At 34.7% G+C, this 22,125-nt stretch overlaps 2 protein-coding genes across 3 annotated transcripts; one reads left to right on the forward strand and one right to left on the reverse strand.

The window, feature by feature from the left end:
- Positions 1 to 526: 526 nt before the first annotated feature.
- Positions 527 to 13,298, reverse strand: LOC144970245 (uncharacterized). 2 transcript variants are annotated; one of them, XM_078909685.1, is made up of 6 exons: positions 13,181 to 13,270; positions 11,000 to 11,135; positions 8,728 to 9,047; positions 5,974 to 6,062; positions 2,791 to 3,983; positions 527 to 2,283 (listed from the first exon to the last, which is right to left on the reverse strand). In XM_078909685.1, the coding sequence occupies exons 1-6, from the start codon at positions 13,265 to 13,267 to the stop codon at positions 1,700 to 1,702; spliced, it is 2,409 nt and encodes an 802-aa protein (XP_078765811.1). In that variant the 5' UTR covers positions 13,268 to 13,270; the 3' UTR covers positions 527 to 1,699. The 2 variants fall into 2 exon arrangements, with proteins under 2 accessions (XP_078765811.1, XP_078765810.1); XM_078909684.1 differs by having other exon boundaries at positions 527 to 3,983; positions 13,181 to 13,298.
- A 2,459-nt stretch (positions 13,299 to 15,757) lies between these two features.
- Positions 15,758 to 21,542, forward strand: LOC144970246 (large ribosomal subunit protein bL32m-like). Its single transcript, XM_078909686.1, has 3 exons — positions 15,758 to 15,882; positions 19,724 to 19,984; positions 21,175 to 21,542. Exons 1-3 carry the CDS (start codon positions 15,786 to 15,788, stop codon positions 21,375 to 21,377), a joined length of 561 nt encoding a protein of 186 aa, XP_078765812.1. The 5' UTR covers positions 15,758 to 15,785; the 3' UTR covers positions 21,378 to 21,542.
- Positions 21,543 to 22,125: the final 583 nt, after the last annotated feature.

The raw sequence follows: 22,125 nt of genomic DNA on the forward strand, positions 1-22,125 counted from the left end.
AAAGCTGATTTCTAGAATGACAATCTGATTTTATTGTTGCAATATTCCACATGTATCCATGAGAGTTAACCAAAATGAATGTTTATTAATCAAACAAAATTTGGTATTGCTGATGATTATAGCGATGGGAGTGATGGTGATAATGATGATGAAGGTCGCGATAATGATGATGATGGTGGTGGTGGTGATAATGATGGAAATGATGTTGATGGTGATGAATATGTTAACTCCTTTTTAACAAGAGATGTATAAGTTATAAGATGTGACTGTTATTTCTACAATGAATACCGGTTAAAATGAAAAAGTTTAAACAAATAAAATAAAAAGGGAAAAAAATTATAATAAACTTAAAACAATTTAAATTGGTTTCTTTCTCTCTTAAAAATCCTTGCTTTTGCTTTATTAATATTGCAAACAAACTCTTGACAATCTGTAAGTAAGAGCAAACCTTCATAATAACCTGCTTTGCACTGTAAAGAACCGCATCCCGTTTATTTTTTACAAGGCAGAATTCCTCTTTTTCTAAAAATTAAATTGATTTGAATGTCTTTGACTTCATACATTATACTCAGAAAGCACCTTTGTACCAATCATGAACGCTAATTAATACTGTGACCGCATTTCACAGCAAAGTATCATCACTCTTTTTTGTGACCCAAGGGAGACAACTCATTAATAAAAATATAAATAAATAATATTCTTCACGAAGCAACACTCATACTTTGATTATCTTTTGATTTTCAGTCGCTGACATTAATTAAATAAAGAATCTTTGAAAAAATTGTTAACAGAGTCTATTAAATTTTGTTTCAACCGGTATTTATTGTAATACCAGATCACATGATCTCATTTCCAATAGGAAAGATTGCAAATATTCATACAGTATGCATGCAAAATAATATCCATGTGGAGTAGATGCTGCTGCCTCAATTTACCCATTAAATAATATTTTATACAAACTTTACAAAATCATCAAAGCACATGGCATTCACAGCAGTACTGGGAAAAGACTTATAATAATAAAAATACAATTACAACATTGTACAAAAGCACTTGATTTAGAAAATAAAATGCCGGCAAGACTGTGCAGAAAATACACACTGTACCACACTAATTTTAATAAACGTGTTAAAGGGAAGGTCCAAAGTTTAGGATGTCTTAGAGGAAAAGGACGAATTAATATATTATCGAAGAGTGTAAACCAATATTACGCATCAAATCCAAATCTAAACTGCTTTTATTTGTATTGATCTCTAATTTTTTGGGGGATTTTTTTGTGGGCCCAATAAGCACATTGAACAAAGACTATTGCACTTGCACCAAGAATATATGAATATGTGCATAATTTCAAATCAGTGACCTGTCATGAGTTGTCGACCCAGCAGTAAAGATCATTTGTAAAAAAAATTTACTAATTTTCCTTTTCATGATGGAAACAAAAATCTACAGCGAACTTTGTTTGTCTTTTCTTTTTTTTTTGGTGGAGGTGGGGGGGGGGGGGGGGTGTTATAAAAGCACCACACAATGGCTGTTAGAAATGCACGCCATTTAAGTGAAGTATTTACAAATATATTTTTGTTTATATTAAATGTGGATTGGTATTTTACCACCACCTGTGAAATAAACCATTTTATAAACAAATCAGCATGTGAATATTTGATGCATCATGCCAATGATGCAAGACTAAAACAAAATTTGACTATTTTTTGGCTGTTTTACTTGTAGGCAGATCAAGTTCATCATCTAGATTAAACAATCTTTTCTTTGGCTCCGGGAGGAAAGAACTGTTGTTGACATCAGATGAGAATGAGCTATTTGCTGATGCAAACATATAGTCCTGATTACTTCGACTTTGAAAATTTCTTGGAGAACTTGACCCAGTAAGGGAAGTAAATCTGTTCCTGTCTCTTAATGATGAAGTTTGTGTTAGAAAGTCTTTTGAACTGGAACTACCAGCGATGGTTAAATCTGATGGTATAAAATTTCTAGCAGGAGAATCTGGCCACTCAAGAGAGGAATTATTTAGAGATGGAGGAAGTGGATTTCGGTAATTTGTATGACTAGAACTAGAGGATGGATTGAAGGCATGAGTGGATGAATACAACCCAATGTGGATATCTTTGGAAGAGGAAGACGATGGATGATTTGATGGATTTTTTGATAAAGAAAATAAATTGGAAGCCAATGATGATGAGGATGGGCCTGGTGGTTGGGTTGGGGCACGTAGACGCCTGTCTAAGGGATTTGAGTTTGAACTGGGACTGTCTCCTTTATAGGGAAAATCTGAGGACGAGAGAGAAATTGGAATTGAGCTTGTGAATGATTGGAATTTGTCAAAATGAGACAACGAAGGGTTAGAGTTAGATTTAGTGACAGAGCCACCACCATTTATGTTGGAACTAGAATTGTAAGGAAGATTGGAGGGAACCACAGAGGACAAATAGTTTTGGTTAGCTGGGTTTATTGATAAAGCTGAGGTATTTGGGTTAGATTGACTAATACTACTGTGAGGTTGAGAAGATTGAGATTTCTTTAACGAGGAGAAACCATCATGCAAATCTTTACTGTTATCAGGAGGAATTGAGGAAGGTGGGTTATTGAACTTGTATGGCTTATATGGATTAGCTTGAAGACCTCGAAAGAATTCTTGCTCCCAACTTTTTATACTTTCTGATGACGAAAAGCTTTGGGGTTTAAATGAAGTGTTATAAGCAGTTGGAGGACCACTATGACTACTTGTTACTTGAAATGAAGCTGGATTAGACTTTAAAGAGGATGGAAAATTCATACCTCTGTCCGAATAACTATTCTTATGTGGCATTTCAAGCTTAAGCTCTGCTTGATTCAGCAAACGTAAACAGTCGCTCATCTCAGGAGTCATTGAAATATCTAATTCTGTTTTATTGTCTGTATATTTTTCATTGATTCTATCATCATTGCCATCTAACTCCAACAGATCATCCCTGCCGGCCAATATTGACTTTATGGGAGAGTCTGATAATCCATCACTATCAGATGATGTCAATTTCCGTGGTGAGTCAAAATCTGGTAAACTCAATCTACTGCTGTCATTACTGTCCTCGTAGTGAATTGTCTTGGTACTGACTTTCTTTGATATCGGATTTCGACCTGAAGTCTCGTGTTTGGAAATCAGATCTCCACTGCTGGTTAATTTTATCCCTGGAATGTGGTTGCTGCTATAATTTGAGCCATTTGCTTTTTTCAACAAAGAAACTACATGTGTATCAAAATCTGTTGGAGGAATAGATCCATCTACCTCATCACCCTTATCATCAACATTGTCTTTATTAATCTCTTTTTGATTTGGTAATGATTGTCTGTTGTTACCATATGGGCTAGGCATTTCTAACTCAAATGACGCTGAAGAATTGGCTGATTTTGGTACGTTGAATTGGACCTTCTTAGTCTTTGGTATTTTTCCATTTAACTCAGGAATGTTAGCATTACCATGTCTGTGAGAACCTTCCCCTCCACCCCCATTTTTCATAATAGACTCAGGATATTTAACATGCTCTGTGTCCTCACCAAGCTCTGCTTCAGCTTTTGAATTACCACCTCCTGATCTCTGACTCATTGTATTTCCATTCTCCGCACAAAGAGAAAACAAAATTCTCCTTGCTGACTCTCGGTCTTGAGACAATGGAGTTTCTTTGTGACAAGAGGTCGCTGTTATTTTCCTGTCTCCATGCTCATCAGAATCTGATGTTGACTGTTCTGTGCCATTAGCATAAGCATGACCATTCCTCTCTGAATATGCGAGTTCTTTGGAACTAGCCATCTTTTTATTCCCACTTAATTTCTGATCATATTGCTCATGTCTTGAGTTTGACAGCTTCTCAATCTGTTTTTCAAGGTCTTCAACGTATTCATCACTTCTCTCAAGAGCTCTCTTTAACTGACGAATTTCCTTCTCATACTCTGACAATTTGGTCTCTAAGGTTGCCACTGTGTAACGCCCAAATCTGAAAAGAAGAAAGGGATGGAATTAGTTGTGGACTTAAAATTTAAAAAATCTTCTTCGTGTTCATGATGAAAACTCTGGGAAAAAGAGTTTTTAAAAACCCTGAAAACATCTGTGTAAAGGAGAATCCCTTGATAGGTTTCCAAAATTATAAGCAAACAAGTCATTTTTTGACATCTCTATGTATCCGAGCAAACAGGTTAATGATTAATCTAAGAATTAAAAAAAAAATTTATTAACTCAGCTCTTGTCAGAATTGTTTTGTTTTTAAATTTTTTTTAAAGGCTAGAAATTCAAGAATCCAGAATGAAGAGTAAAATAAAGGAATAAAAATGACTAGAGTAAAACAAAGGGAGTAAAAATGACTAGAGTAAAATAAAGGAATAAAAATGACTAGAGTAAAATAAAGGAATAAAAATGACTAGAGTAAAATAAAGGAATAAAAATGACTAGAGTAAAATAAAGGAATAAAAATGACTAGAGTAAAATAAAGGAATAAAAATGACTAGAGTAAAATAAAGGAATAAAAATGAATAGAGTAAAATAAAGGAATAAAAATGACTAGAGTAAAATAAAGGAATAAAAATGACTAGAGTAAAATAAAGGAATAAAAATTAATAGAGTAAAATAAAGGAATAAAAATGAATAGAGTAAAATAAAGGAATAAAAATGACTAGAGTAAAATAAAGGAATAAAAATGACTAGAGTAAAATAAAGGAATAAAAATGACTAGAGTAAAATAAGGAATAAAATTAATAGAGTAAAATAAAGGAATAAAATAATAGAGTAAAATAAAGGAATAAAATGACTAGAGTAAAATAAGGAAAAAGATAGAGTAAAATAAAGGAATAAAAATTAATAGAGTAAAATAAAGGAATAAAAATGACTAGAGTAAAATAAAGGAATAAAAATGACTAGAGTAAAATAAAGGAATAAAAATGACTAGAGTAAAATAAAGGAATAAAAATTAATAGAGTAAAATAAAGGGAGTAAAGTAAAAATGCCTGAAGAAGGCTAAAGGCTGAAGCGTCGTTTACTTTGTGTTGTATCTTTTACACGAGTCGAATCATTTTTACTCTTTTTTTTTACCTTGAAATTCAAGAAGTTCATTTTTTTAAATGATAACAACATTCGAGTCAGTATTTTGTTCATTGAGAAAGAAAATACCAGGGTACTGAAAGTTCTTATTGGTTTCATTAATCATTTTAGCCCTTTAATTTCTTCATTAACTTCAAGATACGGGACACTGCCTACTGCCTTTGTGTTCGCTGCCTTATTTAAAGAATTCCAGTTTTTATACAATAGTAATATTCTATTATTTCACATATATGTTGTTTAATGTTTTTATTTTATTGAATCAAATCTTTGATTTGAATTTAACAATCAAGTGAATTACATTGTAAAGAAATCAAAGAGATCTATGAAGGATAATTGAAGCTAGACATCTTCTTTATGCAGTTCAGCTAAAATTTACAAAATGTACCAAAATGTGATCATTGTAAATGTCCCTCTATGTCTGACAAAAATCTGAAAAGTTGCCAGATAAAGCAAAAGCAAAATCGATCATCACATACAATATTTTAGATTTTTGTCCTGTATCAATTCACACCCTTGGATTTTCATGTTTCACATTGCACAGAATGACACAATCAGGTTTTTGCATAGAAGATAAGATATTTATCTTAAACCTGTTGAAAAAATAAAACATCAATGGCTAGAGATGCATCTTAGCAGAGATGTGTAACCCGCATGCCACGCAAAGAGTTCTCTGCGTTCAGGGAGAAAATAGACATTATTAGTCCATTTTTTGTTGTTATGTTTTGAGTGTATTGTCGTTTTTTACTGTTGATTTTAAACGTAAGCTTGTAAATGTACTGTAAAACCTCTTGAGTCTATTTTATAGGAGGTAAGCAACTATATAAAAATATTCGTTTATATGAAAATAAAAAAGTTCCATTTAAAAAAATGTAAAAAACAATGGAATGCTATACTTTTTAGGTGATCTCTGTGCAATCTCCAGCCTCAAGGTTTCATTTTCCCTCGTCAAGTTGACATTTTCATCCTTCAGTTTGGAATTCTCCTGAAAAATAAATAAAAGATTTTTAAAATAAAATCACTCAGAAATGATGATCTATGGAGTTAATTGCTCCTGTGACTTATCACAATAGCTGCAAAAGTAAAATAATTTTTGATTAAATTTATTGTGTTTTGTTTAAATCTAATCATAACTTGCAGGATTCAAAATGGTAATAATATCAACAACAACAATAATAATTTTTAAAAAAATAAATAAATAAAAAAAAAAAAAAAATAAAAATAATAATAATAATAATAATAATAATAATAATAATATAATAATAATAATAATAATAATAATATAATAATAATAATAATAATATAAGAAGAGAAAAAAGAAGAAGAAGAAGAAGAAGAAGAAGAAAAAGAAGAAGAAGAAGAAGAAGAAGAAGAGAAGAAGAAGAAGAAGAACAATAATAATAATAACAATAATAATAATAATAATAATAATAATAATAATAATAATAATAATAATAATAATATAATAATAATAAAATAATAATAATAATAATAATAATAATAAAATAATAATAATAATACTAATAATAATAATAATAATAATAATAATAATAATACAGTAGAACTCGGAAATAGCGAGTTCGACGGGTCCACTCCTGATTACTCGCTATTTCCGAGTTCTCGCTATTCCCGAGTTGCCAGGAAAGGTTATAATATTGCTGGTTATTCCCCTCAGTGTGTAATTCGAGTAAAAGCCGTCGCCCCTATTTCAATTTCTTCACAGAAGTGGCAGAATGCTTGGTTTTTTGTTGTTTTTTGTTTTTATTTTCAAGTAAAATCATGACTAGAAAAAAAAACAAGAACATAGAAGTGTGTGTGCGTGTGCGTGTGCGTTGCGCGCGAGTGTTTGTATGCTGTCGGCATGTTTGATGAGGTAAGTAAGCGCATCACTCAATCACTGACCCATTGAAATAATGGTTCCAAACTCCCCTTTCTCGCTGATCGTGTCGTTCGTTAACGATGCTACTCGCTGACCGATGCTGCGAAATGAGGCATGTTGACATCTGCTTACCTCGCGCGTCGCGTGGCACCACATTAGGTGAATAATTGACCCCCACCCCCAATACACACACACGCACACAAACCCAACCCCCCCCAAATTTGTTTCGCCTATTATGTACTACTACAGACTAGGCTACTATGTAATATTACTCGTAACGAAAAATAAGAAAAGAAAAGAGGCTAGGCTAAAAATATTTAAATTGCCATTGTCTCTTGTTTTGCTTTACTTCGTTCGCAGTCCTAGGCTGGGGCAGGAAATGCTCGTTATTTCGAGTTGACCTCTTTTTCATACTCGCTACTTTCATGCTAATTTTATTGACTCAAATAAGGGAAAAAACGGGGATTTAGATTTTACTCGCTATTTCAGAGTTCTCGCTATTTCCGAGTACGTTACTTTCATGTTCTACTGTAATAATAATAATAATAATAATAATAATAATGATGATGAAAACAATTAACGCATCAGATTATTGATCATTATACATGTATACCACTGGTTTCACCAGCAAATAAGCAGCAACTATTTAGATTATTTATATCAGTAACGACTTATTAGATGGCCTGATTAAACAAAATCTCGTCTCAGAGGGTTGTTTATCTAGGAAGAGATGAAAGTATGAATCTGTCTCACAGTGGGAATGTCCCTCTCTTGCACTGTCAGATTAATTGTCTTTTATATTTATCCAACTCAAAATAAATAAACCTCATTATAAGTAAACTAGTGCAAAGCTTACATTACATTCCCTGTAACAATAACACATGTTAATTTTGAAAGAGTATAGAAATCTGTAAAAATCCATTAAATTTTCTACCGTGAATAGTAGATCAAACTCGAAGTTAACATATTTGCAGGTCTGATAGCCGAACACAATTATGGGCTTGTTGTTGTAATGAACAATATTTTGTATTGGTTTGAGAGGATTTCCATTACAACAATGGCCCATAATAATTTGGGTTATCAGATCTGCAAGCAAGTAAACGTCAGTTATAATCCACATGTGAATTTTTTTTTAAACAATACAATGGCTCTTTTTTAAAAAAAATTAATTGGTATGTATTTCTAAAGTATCATTTGCCATTGAATCTCCATACATTATTGAAACTTATCGCAACTTATCCAGATTTATGATATCCATATCAGATGTAAACTCAATCTGTAGAATTCTGGTGTAGAATTTTCTCTACAAACGAAGTTGTGGTTTGTGTGTACTTCCACTGTATGTGTCTGTGTGTGTGTGTGTGTGTGTGTGTCTGTGTGCATGAATATTGTTTGCTTGGTTTGTTGTTTGATTATTGCACTGCACGGCGGTAAATATTTCTGTGTGTCTTGATGGGTATTGATTATTTACTTTTTCATGTTGAGTAAGGCTTGCTGAGAGTTGATGACAATGTGATATTTTTTCTCCAAAGGTTAGCTTTCACTCCAATAAACATGTGGAGAAAAGTTAGGCAGGGTCTTAGATAATAGTAATTATAAGTACAGAAGTCGTTTAATTTGCAAAACTGTGATAAACATGTTTAAGCCCTAAACAAAAGAAAAAAGATGCAAACAAACACACAGAAAAAACAATTGATAAAGTCTCGTCAAGATTTTTGACACAATTAAGACAATGAATTTCAACAGTCAATACAATTGATCAATGATTTACCTGTTTGAGCTGTTTCATTTCTTCTTTTATTCCTGCATATAACGTTTGAGCTTCTTGAAGATTCTTTGTCAACATGAGTAGATTTGGCTCATTCTTCCCTGAGGAAGATCCTTTTGCCTCTGTATCATTCCCTGTATCCCTTTTGTCCTCTGCATCTTGCAACTGAGCCAGAAGAATGTTGTTCTCAGTTTTAAGGATAATGGACTCTTTTCTCATCTGATCAAATTGATCTTCATATTCTTTGTACAATAATTCAAATCTTGCCCTCCGTAATTCAGCTGAGCTTTGCTTCTTCACATCTTCATCTTCTAACTGGCCCCCTGGATAAATAAAAAATATTGAGCGAATTAAAACAGGCTGACATTACGAAATGTAAAGCACAAGGAGAGAGAAATGAAAGGTCTTAAATTTAATGAAGCAAACAGTTTTTTTTTTTTGTATTTTTTAATATAAACAAATATAATTATCAAACCAGATAGATATAAAATAAATTTAAATTTCTTTAATTCATCCTAAGTGAAATTTTTCTTTGGAATGTACTGAGAAATGACCAAGATGGCCAAATATGGGCCCTGTGCAGCGCCAAAAAATGAGCAATAGTTTGGGTTTTTTTGTGTTAGGATAAAATCCAGATGCCTTCAGTGTGGCTCAAACCCAGTTCTTTCCAGAGTAAGTGCAATGCCTTATCCACCAGTCCTGTTGCCCCTGAAGTAAATACATAAATAAATAATAAAAGACTAAATAAACTAATAAAAATATGTGTATATCACCAATACAGGAATACCGTGAATCTCCACAAAGTCTTATAATTGATGAACAATGCTCAGGATCTAGTGTACACTGACGTCATGCTACTGTTCATTAATACTCCAACCACCCAGGAATACAAATGCTTTAACTCTCACTACATTTTGTTTTATTTGTTTTCATCATTCCTTTGTTTATTGTTTTGCTGACAAAGAGTTTGTACCCGAAATATCCATTGTGTCTATTATTTCCATCGAAAGCCCCTCCATTTCCGCTGTTTTGTTATTAGTATTTTTACAATCCCAGGCATCAGGCAGCCCCCATCGATTTCAACATAGAGTAATGTAACAGAAATAAAGATATTTGAAAAAAGAGACAATGTGATGAGCAATAGCTTAAAATAACCTCTCGGCCCAGCAGTCATTGGGTAACTAGGTTTGCTAATCTGTTGGAAAGTATTCTGTGATAGACTAAAATCTGATCCAAAGGTAGCAAGGAATTGCCATTGTCTGTTTCACGCTTTAGAAACTGGAATAAACTCCGGCTCATGGGCTTTATGGCTCTGAAAAAAAATTCTCAAACCAAAATCCTAAATTTTCACCATTATTTATATGAATTGATAGTGTCAAATGCTTTACAATATATGAAGTAAAATATCAATTTTGGGCGAAGAATCCATTTTAATTTTAATACAACATTTTAAGATCTGAAGGGAAAAAATTAATGGTGGCATTTTTATACACCTCCGTTGGAGGTGTACAAAAACGCACCGTTTTTATGCACCTCCGTTGGCGGTGATGGTAAATTAATGAAAATGTTGCTGCATACGTCCATGAGGTTTAAATAGTTTTAGATTGTAGTTTAGCACGCTGCTTAGTGATTACCGATGTACAATGATAATAAATTAAAGAATAATAACAATAATTTAAAAAATCAAAAGTAAAAAGAAACATGGCACACAAATACTGATCTCAAATAAATAAATAATTTTAGAAAATTAAAATCGAAGTTTTTTAAAAACATGATAAAAAGTTTTTGAAAAAAAAAAAAAAAAAGAAAGAAAAAAAAGCAAACAAAAACAAAGTAAATAAAAAAAAAAAAAGTCAACAATGGGAATCGAACACGGTACTTTCAAGGTTGGAGTCTGACAGCTTGTCCACTGCGCTATGGAGCCACCTGACTGTTCATCACATTTAAAAAGGTCTTTCTAAAACATTATTTTACCTTCAATGCAACTTCTATTTTCTGGTTTTATATTTCGATTTTTTTAATTATTATTATTTTTATATAAATTTATTAACAAAAACATCCTACAGATGTCACAATATAACTTTCGCCATGTCCAAATACAGAAACACAATATCGCTAATGAATATGGTGGAATGCGCATGCGTGACGGAGGTGTATAAAAACAATCTGTTAAGATACACCGTCAACGGAAGTGCATAAAAACACTACGAAAATTAATATTTGGCCAGCAAAAATTGACAATATATACCAAATTAACCTGAAACTGTTTACCTACCAATAATACTTTTGACAGGATTGGTGTCATTAATGTCCACTCGACATGTGGGACATTGCTTGTTTTTCTCTAGCCAAATGTCCATACAAAGTTGACAGAACACATGATGATTGGGACATAAAACAGGTTGCTTCACCTATATTGGACACAATGGAAATATCAATTATTAAAATAAGGAGACACAAAAATAGCAACACGATCAATTCTTGTACAGACATGTTATAACATATTGGAACAATATTTTAAAACATTGGTAAGGAAGAAGTAGTAATGTTTATTTTACAGGTGCCTCCATTTAAACAGCATGGCCAAGCATGAATTAAAATATCAATTATTGCATTGAAATATTTTCCACTCCATCAATCTTACAACCAGATGTACATATTTTGCACAATCATCTAAAAGTACCCAAGGGCAAAATGATGTGGCCGTAATCAATGATGATGACAACAAAGATTCTCTCTTAAGAAAAAAATCAAAATATCTGAAATATTGAGTATGAATCAGTGCCAGACAAAGCAAGAAAAAAAAAGAAATACAAGAAAAAAAAATCAGCCCGAAAAATCAGCTTGCCTCGCCCCAAGTCGAAACTTTTTAATAAAATTAAATTCAAGGCTAAGATTTAAGCCCTAAATTGATCCCTGAACAAAATTGAAATCAAAATGGTTGTCATTACCAGAATTGCAACAGTTCATGTCACAAAATCCGTCAAAACAAAGGCAAATAGTCTTACATTTCTCAACCTTTGCCTTTATTTTAACTAACTTAACCTTTCTTCTGATTATCTGAGTTTAAAAATATTGGTATCATTAGAATTGTGTTGAAAAGCCCTATATTCAACGATATAGGTTTCAATAAGATCAAAGCGATTTGGGTTTTTTTTTTTACACATAAGTACCCATTACCCAAACATTAGCAACATTCAAGTCCAATCAAAGTAGGTGTTCTATTCAAACGAAGTCCTCATTTGAACCCCCTCCTCTCTCTTTTCCACTCCGGTTGACATTTTTAACAAAGGCAATTTTTTCACCGTAAATAAATACCCACACACACTTGATCAATCATACCATCACAGTAACTATGAGTAACCTTTAATGTTTATAGTCAGATTGAGAAATATTGTGAGAGCATATTATCACACAAATAGCAGTTGAAATGCAATAACAAAGAGCAGAGATAAGTCAACTTCCTTCATTACACTGTGAGTAATTTGTAAACGACCATATTATTTTTGCCCAAGCAGGCTTGAAGGTGTGACACAAACTTAATTTCCCCAGCGCTAATATCCACAGAGAACCTACCACATGCACTTTTTCCCTCTGAGACCGTACCACCAGCGCTACTCAGGGAGTCCAGGGATAACGGGGGGGGGGGGGGGGGGGGGGGGGGGAAGGGGCGAATAATAACCAGATTATTGGCATCCAGGGGTCCAAATAAGGACAGCCCTTTTCAAATTCAAAGAACATGAGAATTTCAAGGAGTGAAAAATTCAAACAAAATCGACTGTTGTATATAGATTTTGAATAAAGTAAATTCAGTAACTGTTTATTGGGAAGCTTTTTTTATTTTAATTAACTACAATAATAATATCAAGAATCGGGAGAAATTCCGTAAGCTCCTCTGTCTAGCATCTCTTTCGATTCGTATAATAGAAACTTTTTAAAAACTCTAGAACAAACCTTGATAGATTTGTGAAAATTTAAAATTTGCTAATATGACCATTGTTTGTTTTGGTTTTCCGCCGCCATTTAGTCGTTGAAGTATTGAAATGTAGTGCAAAGCAGTCCTAGGATTTTTATTTATATTAGTATTATTAGTTTTTAGAGTTAATTAGCTCTTCTTCTTAAACTTAAGGCTTAAGGCTTATTAAGGCAAAGGTCCTAGGCCTAGGGTGTTTGTTATTCATAATTAGTATTAGGGTTAGTTAAAGGTACCAGGTTTTATTTTTTCTTAGGGTTAGTTAAAGGGATACTTGGGTTGTTTCCCTTAGTTCGGGGAGCTTACGGAAGGCCTTCCCAAGGATCCAGGCAGCGCTTTCTTCACCACATAGGCTATTACATTTTCCATTGCCAATAATTTAGCCATTGTCATTAGAAATTGTGGTTTCAACTCTGTCGGCCGGTGGGTCAGGAATGGCCGCGATTAGGGAAATTGTCTCTAACTTTTAAATGTTATACTTGCCTTTCCTAAACATATCTGACATGATAAAGGGAGAGTAAACGTTATAGTTGACTGCTTATTTGTCTTTCTTTTACTTTCGGACGCCATGTTGTAAACAAAAAATACTTTCGAAGCGTCGCTGAACAACTCTATTGCTGCAAAGATACGGTCACTAACATGAAATAATTTCATAGGCTATTAGTACCATGATTCTTGATGCAGTCAATCTGTGTATGTCATAGAATTAAACGAATGAGAATACGTACGAAGCCTAAAAAGTGTCCACCAATGAAAGCATTCAGCGCCATTTTGTTGTTGGCTGAGAATGTAGTAATTACCATTCATTCGGTATCTATGTCAACATAACGACACAAGAAAAACAACAAACAATATCAAAATCCACAATAAAATGTTTCAGAACTGTTGCGTATATTTATGGCACAACGAAGCTGTCAAAAAATGAAGTTAGAGAATGTGTGTAATCATGTATTATAATAACCTGTAATGTGTTTTCCAACCACCACATCATCTACTACTACAACCACCACCACAATATCATCACTAACACTACTACTACAACCACCAGCCCCACATCATTATCACTACCACTACTACTACACCACCACCAGCACATCATCATCACTACCACTACTACAATCACCACAACCACATCGTCATCACTACCACTACTACTGCAACCACCACCACCATATCATCATCATTACCACCACTACCACAACCACCACCACATCACTACCTCAACTACAACCACCACCACAATAGCATCACTACCACTACTACTACAACCACCACAACCACATCGTCATCACGACCACTACTACTACAACCACCACCATATCATTACCATTACCACTACTACTATAACCACCACTACCACCATATCATTACCATTACCACTACTACTGCAACCACCACTACCACTATATCATCACCATTACAACTACTACTACAACCACCACAACCACATCATCATCACTACCACTACTACTACAACCACCACCACATCAGCATCACTATCACTACTACTACAACTACAACCACCACCACATTATCATCACTACCACTACTACTACTGCAACCACCACCACCATATCATCATCATTGAATTATTTTTTTTTAAATTGAGCTTTATATAGTGTAATATCTACTAAATGTGCTCAAAGCGCTTTACAAGGGGTCCCTGGTCAACATTTAACATGTAGGACGGGACATGACGCCTGTTAGGCGATATTACAATATTTCGGACAAAGACAACTCTGTTAACGGCCAGGTACTCATTTTACACTTGAGTACGGTGAGAGAATGTGAGTAAAGAGCCTTTTCCAAGGACTCAACTATGCGCCGAGCGCGAGGCTCGAACCCAGGACCTTCCGATCCGGAAGCGAGTGTCATACTACTAGACCACATAGCCGCATCATTACCACTACTACTACAAACACCACCACCACATCATCATCACGACCACTACTACTACAACCACCACCACCACCATATCATTACCATTACCACTACTACTACAACCACTACCACATCATCATCACTACCACTACTACTACAACTACAATCATCACCACCACCACATCATCATCACTATTACTACTACAACTACAACCACCACCAACACCACATCACCTCACTAACACTCAGTACTACAATCACTACCATTAGGTTTTGGAGCTTTACTTCATTTGAAATAAGGAAACTTCGGAATTGTATTTGGCATTGTGTTTATATATCATAATATAATTCTAATCAGTTATCTATTTAGAACTAGATACTATACAATATGTATGCCAAATACCACCCAATTCCCCTTTCTTCTTGTGTGCGGGAATTCCTCTTTCGGCATTGAAATTGACTGTGAGAGAGTCATCACTACACACATAAACAACAGAAACAATTTAAAAACAAGACTATGACACGCAACCACTCACACACGAGGATATACTATTTATCCTTTTCTCTATATAGAATAGGACAAGACAAACAATAGCTTGACTCTCGCTACACTTCGCATTGATGTTTGTCGTCTCACGAGTTCAACTCTCGGTCGACCTGTCAATATTCCTTTTTGCCTCGGACGTAATCATTAATAGAATGTTGTGTGGTTTTGACCGTGAAGAAAACCTTAAGAAGTCACATTTATATCATTTTAGAGAGATCGTTTTGAATAATTTTGAGTTAAACGAGCGAGCAGCAACTTGTTTTCATGAACGGCCGATCAGCGCTTGTTTACTATAGTAACGCGATTCCCAGCCAACATCAAAATGGCGGATATTTTTCTCATCGAGGCCGCTGGTTGGTTAGCCAATAAGAGCACCGTACGGTTTCCATTGGGTAAATTCCTTGGTGTATGTAGATCTAAAGGACAAAACGATTACTTTTCATGTTTATTTTATGCACAAAATAAGACGTATCAACCAATTTTAAAAAATTATTTTATGTCTCAGTATTGCCGCACAAACCTAATGAAATGTTTCTTAGACGTATTACGTCAGAATTGCCGTACACACCTAGCCTAATGAAATATTTCTTATATTTCTTCCCTAATTTGAACCACTTATAATGATCGATTACTTTTACTTTCAGGTGTGAACAAAACAAAATGGCAGCCCCCTTCAGCGAATTAGTTTTGTCCTTGACCAGCAAATTGAATAACTGTTTAAGAGGTTTCAGTGTTTTAAATGCAATTTTTAAAAATGGTATGAAGTAAAGATCAATAATTATATTACCTTGTCCTGCAACTTTTGTCACCTTATTCTTCTCTGTGGCCTCTCTACTTCCACTTCTCAACCAACCATGACCAATCTCACACTCTGCTCAAGAAAAACAGATAAATAATAAATAGAGAGCTGCGCCGGTGTTACCAATACTTAGCTTCTATACCAGGACAAATCATTCGTTTGGACAGAAAAATAAATAAAAAACTTACCGCTTACCGTCAAAAGCAGTTTAGATTTGAAGATACATTTGTTTTCTATCAAAAAACATTCGGTACTAGACAATCCTTGATGAATATCAAAAGTTGTGTTTGAAATTATATCCTAAATATTTTCATGATTCATTCCTCGCTAAATCGTGTGTTTTTTCGTCTGATTCAATGGTTGGTGCCCCCTAGTGCCTGCCGCGCAAAACAAAGGTTTTTTAAAAAGTTTATTGAGAAAAAGGTACGGAAAAAAGTGTCCCTAGATAGGTATGCAATTTGGTGCATAAGTGCAGTAAAAATTGGTGCGCAAAATTAGTTCGTAGAGGATGCGAGACTGTGTGTGTGTGTGTGTGAGTATGTGTGTGTGTGTCTCTTTCTTTCTTCCTTTTTTTTTTTGGGAGTGCCTACGTACACGATAACGGGGCATCTAGCCTCAGGATCTATGTACACGTAAACCGGTTTACCGTTGCAACATTCTGTCAGTGATGGTCCTCGCTGTCGTGACCGCGCGCGCTCGTGTGTGTGTGTGTGTGTGTGAATTTTTTTTTTTAATCAAAACAATTTTAACCATTAATGGCGAGATTCCATCTTACACTCCCCAAACTCCAGATCTTAGTCTTAATGTTATCATTAAAAGACAAGCCTTGCGATTTATAGTTTAATTGAAGCCCGAGTCGAAATATACTCTTACTACTGTTCTCTTGGTGGAAACGATTTATTCTGCATAAGCAATCTGGAGAAAAAAAATCAGTGTCACTGTAAAAGGTTAAAATTTCACGAAGTACGCACCGTGAACACCGCTGTAACAATCCTTTGATCTACGTCATCAGGCAACCCATTGTTTGTTTCATCTTTTCCCATTCCCCCTTACTATCCCCCCATCCCCCCGCCCACCTCTCTCTCTCTCTCTCTCTCTCTCTCTCTCTCTCTTGTCATAGTGTTATCCCTCCCCCTTCCCATCTCAATGTAAAATGAAAACGTTCTGCTGTTTGCAGATACATGTATGATTGTTTTGTTTTCTCTCTCTCACTAGGCTAGGATTAAAAACCAAGACATCAGGTAATGGGTGTCTAATGCCAAAGTATAGATTCTCTCTTTGGCCAATTTAGTCACGTATGTGGCAGCCCAGCTATTTATTATGTTCTGCCTATAACACACAATAAGTGGGATTCTGGGGGTGGGTACGAAAGAAATCAAGGTCATAAGTAACCGTGCACAAGAGCTGTATAGGGAATTGGTTTCTGGGGGTCTTGCAAATACCAAATATTTTATGGAAAGCTCTTTCGAACTCCAAGACGTCTGGTTTGTTTTGCTATCTTGGAACAAACGAAACAGAGATGTCTTGATGTGTGACCTAGTTGTCTGATTTTGTGACCTCGATGTAAGGTATTGGGACCTAGATGTATCCTTTTGTGTGTGCAAGCCATGTGGGTAAGTACAGCGATAGCTTGCCAGTTGAGGAAAAAAGGAAGAAGCAACGTATCCGCATTTGAAAAACAAAACAAAAAAACTGAAAAAACAAAACAACTTAACCTTTTAAAGGCGAATATCAATCTTACTTGGGCCAAAAATAAAATCTTACCGTTTTCATCAAAAGACAAAAAACAAATTACAATTTAAAAACTTGAGCTTTTATATAGAGCAATATCCACCCAACGTGCTCAAAGCGCTTTTTATCAATATTCTTACTGCTCTTATGGTGGAAACGTTTTTTTTTCTGCGTTAAAAAATAATATAAATGAAGACTATTATTTGAAAAACAAAAAAATCAGTGTCACTGGCAAAGGGTTAATTGCAGTACTCCTGCATCCTGTGAGACTCCTACGGCACTTGCTAATCATAAAAAAGGAAATAGCAGCAATCAACAATATTAAGGTGAAAAAAAAAGTGGGTGGGGGGGGGGGGAGAGAGCAAACCCAGTAGCAATGCAACCTTTTAGCGGCGAAATTCGATCTTTGACCTAACACCAAATCTTCTATCATCAAAAGACAAGTAACGGCAAAACTATTATAGACAATTGAAGTCCGAGTTGCGATAGTCTGACTACTCTCTTGGTGGAAACGCTGTATTCCCCATTAACAATAATAAAGATAAAAGCAAACTACTATATAAAAGCAAAAAATTAGCTTCGCTGTTAAGGGGTTAAGAGCACCTGCAACTGCAACTGCCAGCATCCTTGAGATGCTCTATGTCACCAAGGTCACCAATCGACACGTCTCCCTCTCGTCGGCATGCACCCCCCCCCCCTCCACTCTTTCAAGGTGGTGGTGGCGGCGGATAAAAAAGGCCTTTTTCTCTTTCATTCAATCAACTGGTCTGCTGGTGGACCCTAGGCCTCTCTACAAGTCCAAGAAATAATACTCACTTTTTCTCTGCTCCAACGAAAATATCTACCCCCTACCGGTCTAATTATTTGTAGCAGACGACAAATTTCTCAAAACGGTCACGTGACACTATAAAAACAACACAGGAAGTCCATGAAAGCTTATTTACGGCATTTCCTTTGAACCGTGTAAACAACAAAATTTCGTTTTCATTCGACTCAACGGGTCAGATTGGCCGGTATTTTTTTAACAAACTAAAGATCTGAAAAATCAAAATGTTTCTTAGAAAGTTGAAAGATGCTAGTTTTTGAAACAGAGGTAGGTTTTTTTTTTAAAAATCTTTATATTTTACGTGAATGCATGCTCAAGGCGAGTTGGACGTGCAGCGGAGGTTGGTAGGCCAAAGGCCCACCTCTCTAGAAGTAAAAAAGTTGTTCCCATTAGGATTTGAACCCAGGTTCTTCCAATCAAGAGTCAAAACAGCTTAAAATGCTGGGGCGATATCTAGTATAGCGTTAGGTGTTGCTCTGTTAGTGTGATATCTAGTCACTTTGTTAGTTTAATGTTATATTAATAAAAACTTAAAAATAAAGTTAACCGATGGATTTGTTGTGACCTGAAACTGTTGCATTTCTGGAAGTGACCACCTGGATTTCAAAGTTACCCTAAAAATCGCTGCTGACATTTGAGTAAGGATTTTCTTTGGATAAATTTAGGGGATATAATATAATGTCAGCCTGAATGCACAGAATTTATGCCAGACATTGGGAATGTTTGAACATATTATAGAATTTTAAGTCTCAAATTACATATGAACAGCCCCTATTATACTTGCAAGTAGCTCATCCGTCTTTACTTTATAAGGTTGTTTTTTTAGAGAGGAGTGTGTCACAAACCAGCAACTACAAACCACATGCCCGGTTGCCAACACAAAAATTACACACACTGAACTGAATGAAATTCTTTTAGTCTGATTTTGGTATGCAAAATAAAGTAGCAGTATGTGTATGAGTGTTCTGTCTGTTTAATTTTATTTTATTTTGGGGGGGGGGGGGGGGGGGGCGAGGTTTTGTTTTTTGAATTATTTTTCTCAGTGACCTTTAAAAATTATTTGGTTTATACCACACTACCGTTATCCTTTCACTTCTGTTTTATAAATACTAAGTTACAGATTGTGTGTTAAGAATGCTCAAATGTTTTAATACCTCTTTTAAAATTTGGAGGGGGAGGAATGTGTGCTCTATAGACGTTCATGTTATTGTAATTAATTAATTTTTGTTTGATTGTTCCCAGGTCCACCCCCTTCACTGGCCATGGTCTCAGTTAACTCAGCATTTCCTTATCGAAATGAAAGTCAGAATTCCTTAGCAACCACAGATCTAAATTCTATATTTGGAGGGGTGCTACTGGCTGTCCAGAGAGCAAGGCGAACAGTAGAAAAAAGGTTGAAACGGAGGCATGCCTTTACAGGTCACTATGAGTATGCCATGCCTAAAAGAAATATTGTACCCTGCTTGGAATGTGGCAATTTTAGAGAGAAAGGACATCTTTGTCGTAAGTAGCAAACATTTATGGGAATTATTCTTTTCATAATTAGCCATCAGGCTTAAGGAGCATGAATGTAACTATACTATAAGATATCAAAAGGGGTGATATGCGTTAAGGTGAAACTTTGCTGCTTTGGTTTTGGAGCCTTTTGATTTTGAGATAATGATGAGACATTTTTCCTCATCAATTTGATACCAAATCCATGTGCCATTTGGTGCTTAAATTGGCACACATGTAATACTTGGATCTAATGGGTTTTCTTGTAGTTGGATTCAAGCAGAAGAAAATAATTTCATTGAATAAATGTTATACATGTATTTTGTTCTTGAAATGAACAGCGGTTCTTGTAACTTATGGACTGGTCTTTTCAGTCATTAACAATCTTAGAACTTTAGGCATAACCAGAATGTATAAAGTCAGGATCAGAAATCTTTAAAAATCAAGAATTGTAAAGGTCTTTTTTTTTTTTTTTTTAATGCCATGACAAATATTTATTACAAGTTACTATATGGACATTTCATGTGCTGTATCCAAAGATATATTCCCTGCATGATTGATACTCACCTGAACCAGAGGATAGTGAGACAATGGGCATAATGTAAACCAAAGCCTCGTTAAACGAATTTAAGACTTGAAATTTAGGGCAGATAAGAAGGTCAAGAAGCTTTGACAGATTCACTCACATCCAGTCATAGTGCTGGTACGAGTGAAAAGAATTTTAATGTGTCAAATCTAGAGAAATATCATGTTTGCCTAAGTTGCTTAATTATACGAAATTATCACTTTTCACATTTCTGTTTAGTAGTAATGTTTCTTTTTTGTGTAATTCTACCTGAATTGCAAAGCCCCAAGAGTCAGAACACAAAAAGCTAAAAATGCCTCATTGAGCCAGTCAAATTGTAACGAAAGTAGTAAGAGTAAATATGACTCATAAGGCAAAACAATACAAAAGGGCTGCAATATGTTTTAGTATTGTTTCGCTGTGTGAGTCATATTTTTAATATTTTCATTACCTACACTGAGATTACAATGTTTTATAGAAGAGACCTATGGTATTTTTGTTGTTGCTATTATTATTATTATTATTATTATTATTATATTAATCATGATCATCACCATCATCAATTTTTTTTCCTTTTGTTTTTCATTTAATTTGATTTTAATGGTGATTGTTTACTTTTCAATCGTGTCCACAGAGCATTGTTATGACAAAGTGAAGAAAGAGACAAAATCAATGCAAGAAAAGATGGGAGATGACTTGAAATACCAAGTACCAAACGAGGAAGTGGTCTATGTATATGAAGGGGAGAGTGTCTCACAGGAAGGAAAATTTGTTGTTGACATGGACAAGCCGAGACCAAGCTGGTTTCCAAGAAAATTGCTGAATAAAACATACTAATGTTATATCTGGGGTTATTAATGAAATCTGAATTATGTTTGGGATGCATTTGTAAATATTTATAGATGTGGGTGAGAAATTGTGTGTGTATGTGTTTAACAAAGAGAGAGAGAAATGAAAAAGTGATACTTCTTTGTAAATAAATATTTTTTACAATCAATCAAAGTCAAAGTATAGAAAATCTATATTGTTAAACTTTCTTGGTTCATCATCTTCACTTGTGAAGTACCATCATATATTCAAAACATATTCACTATGGGCTAAGCTTCATCGTATCCCCTACTATTCAATCCCATATTCAAAAGGCACTTGCTCCCTCCCCTACCCCCACCCCCTCGTAACATACAGCATAACTTTATTACAAAACACCTCATCTCTCAGTTGCGGACTGCCAGTAGTTTTCTTACTTTTGAATGCAAGTAAAATGCATTGTTGTCTGGTACCTAAAATATTGAAAATCCTATACCTCATCTCTCAGTCACGGACTGCCAGTAGTTTTCTTACTTTTGAATGCAAGTAAAATGCATTGTTGTCTGGTACCTAAAATATTGAAAATCCTATACCTCATCTCTCAGTCACGGACTGCCAGTAGTTTTCTTACTTTTGAATGCAAGTAAAATGCATTGTTGTCTGGTACCTAAAATATTGAAAATCCTATACCTCATCTCTCAGTCACGGACTGCCAGTAGTTTTCTTACTTTTGAATGCAAGTAAAATGCATTGTTGTCTGGTACCTAAAATATTGAAA

This window comes from Berghia stephanieae, chromosome 4 (genome assembly GCF_034508935.2).
Source record: "Berghia stephanieae isolate SIO BIC M18660-M18661 chromosome 4, UCSD_Bste_1.3, whole genome shotgun sequence".
In the NCBI taxonomy this organism is placed as follows: Eukaryota; Metazoa; Mollusca; class Gastropoda; order Nudibranchia; family Aeolidiidae; genus Berghia; species Berghia stephanieae.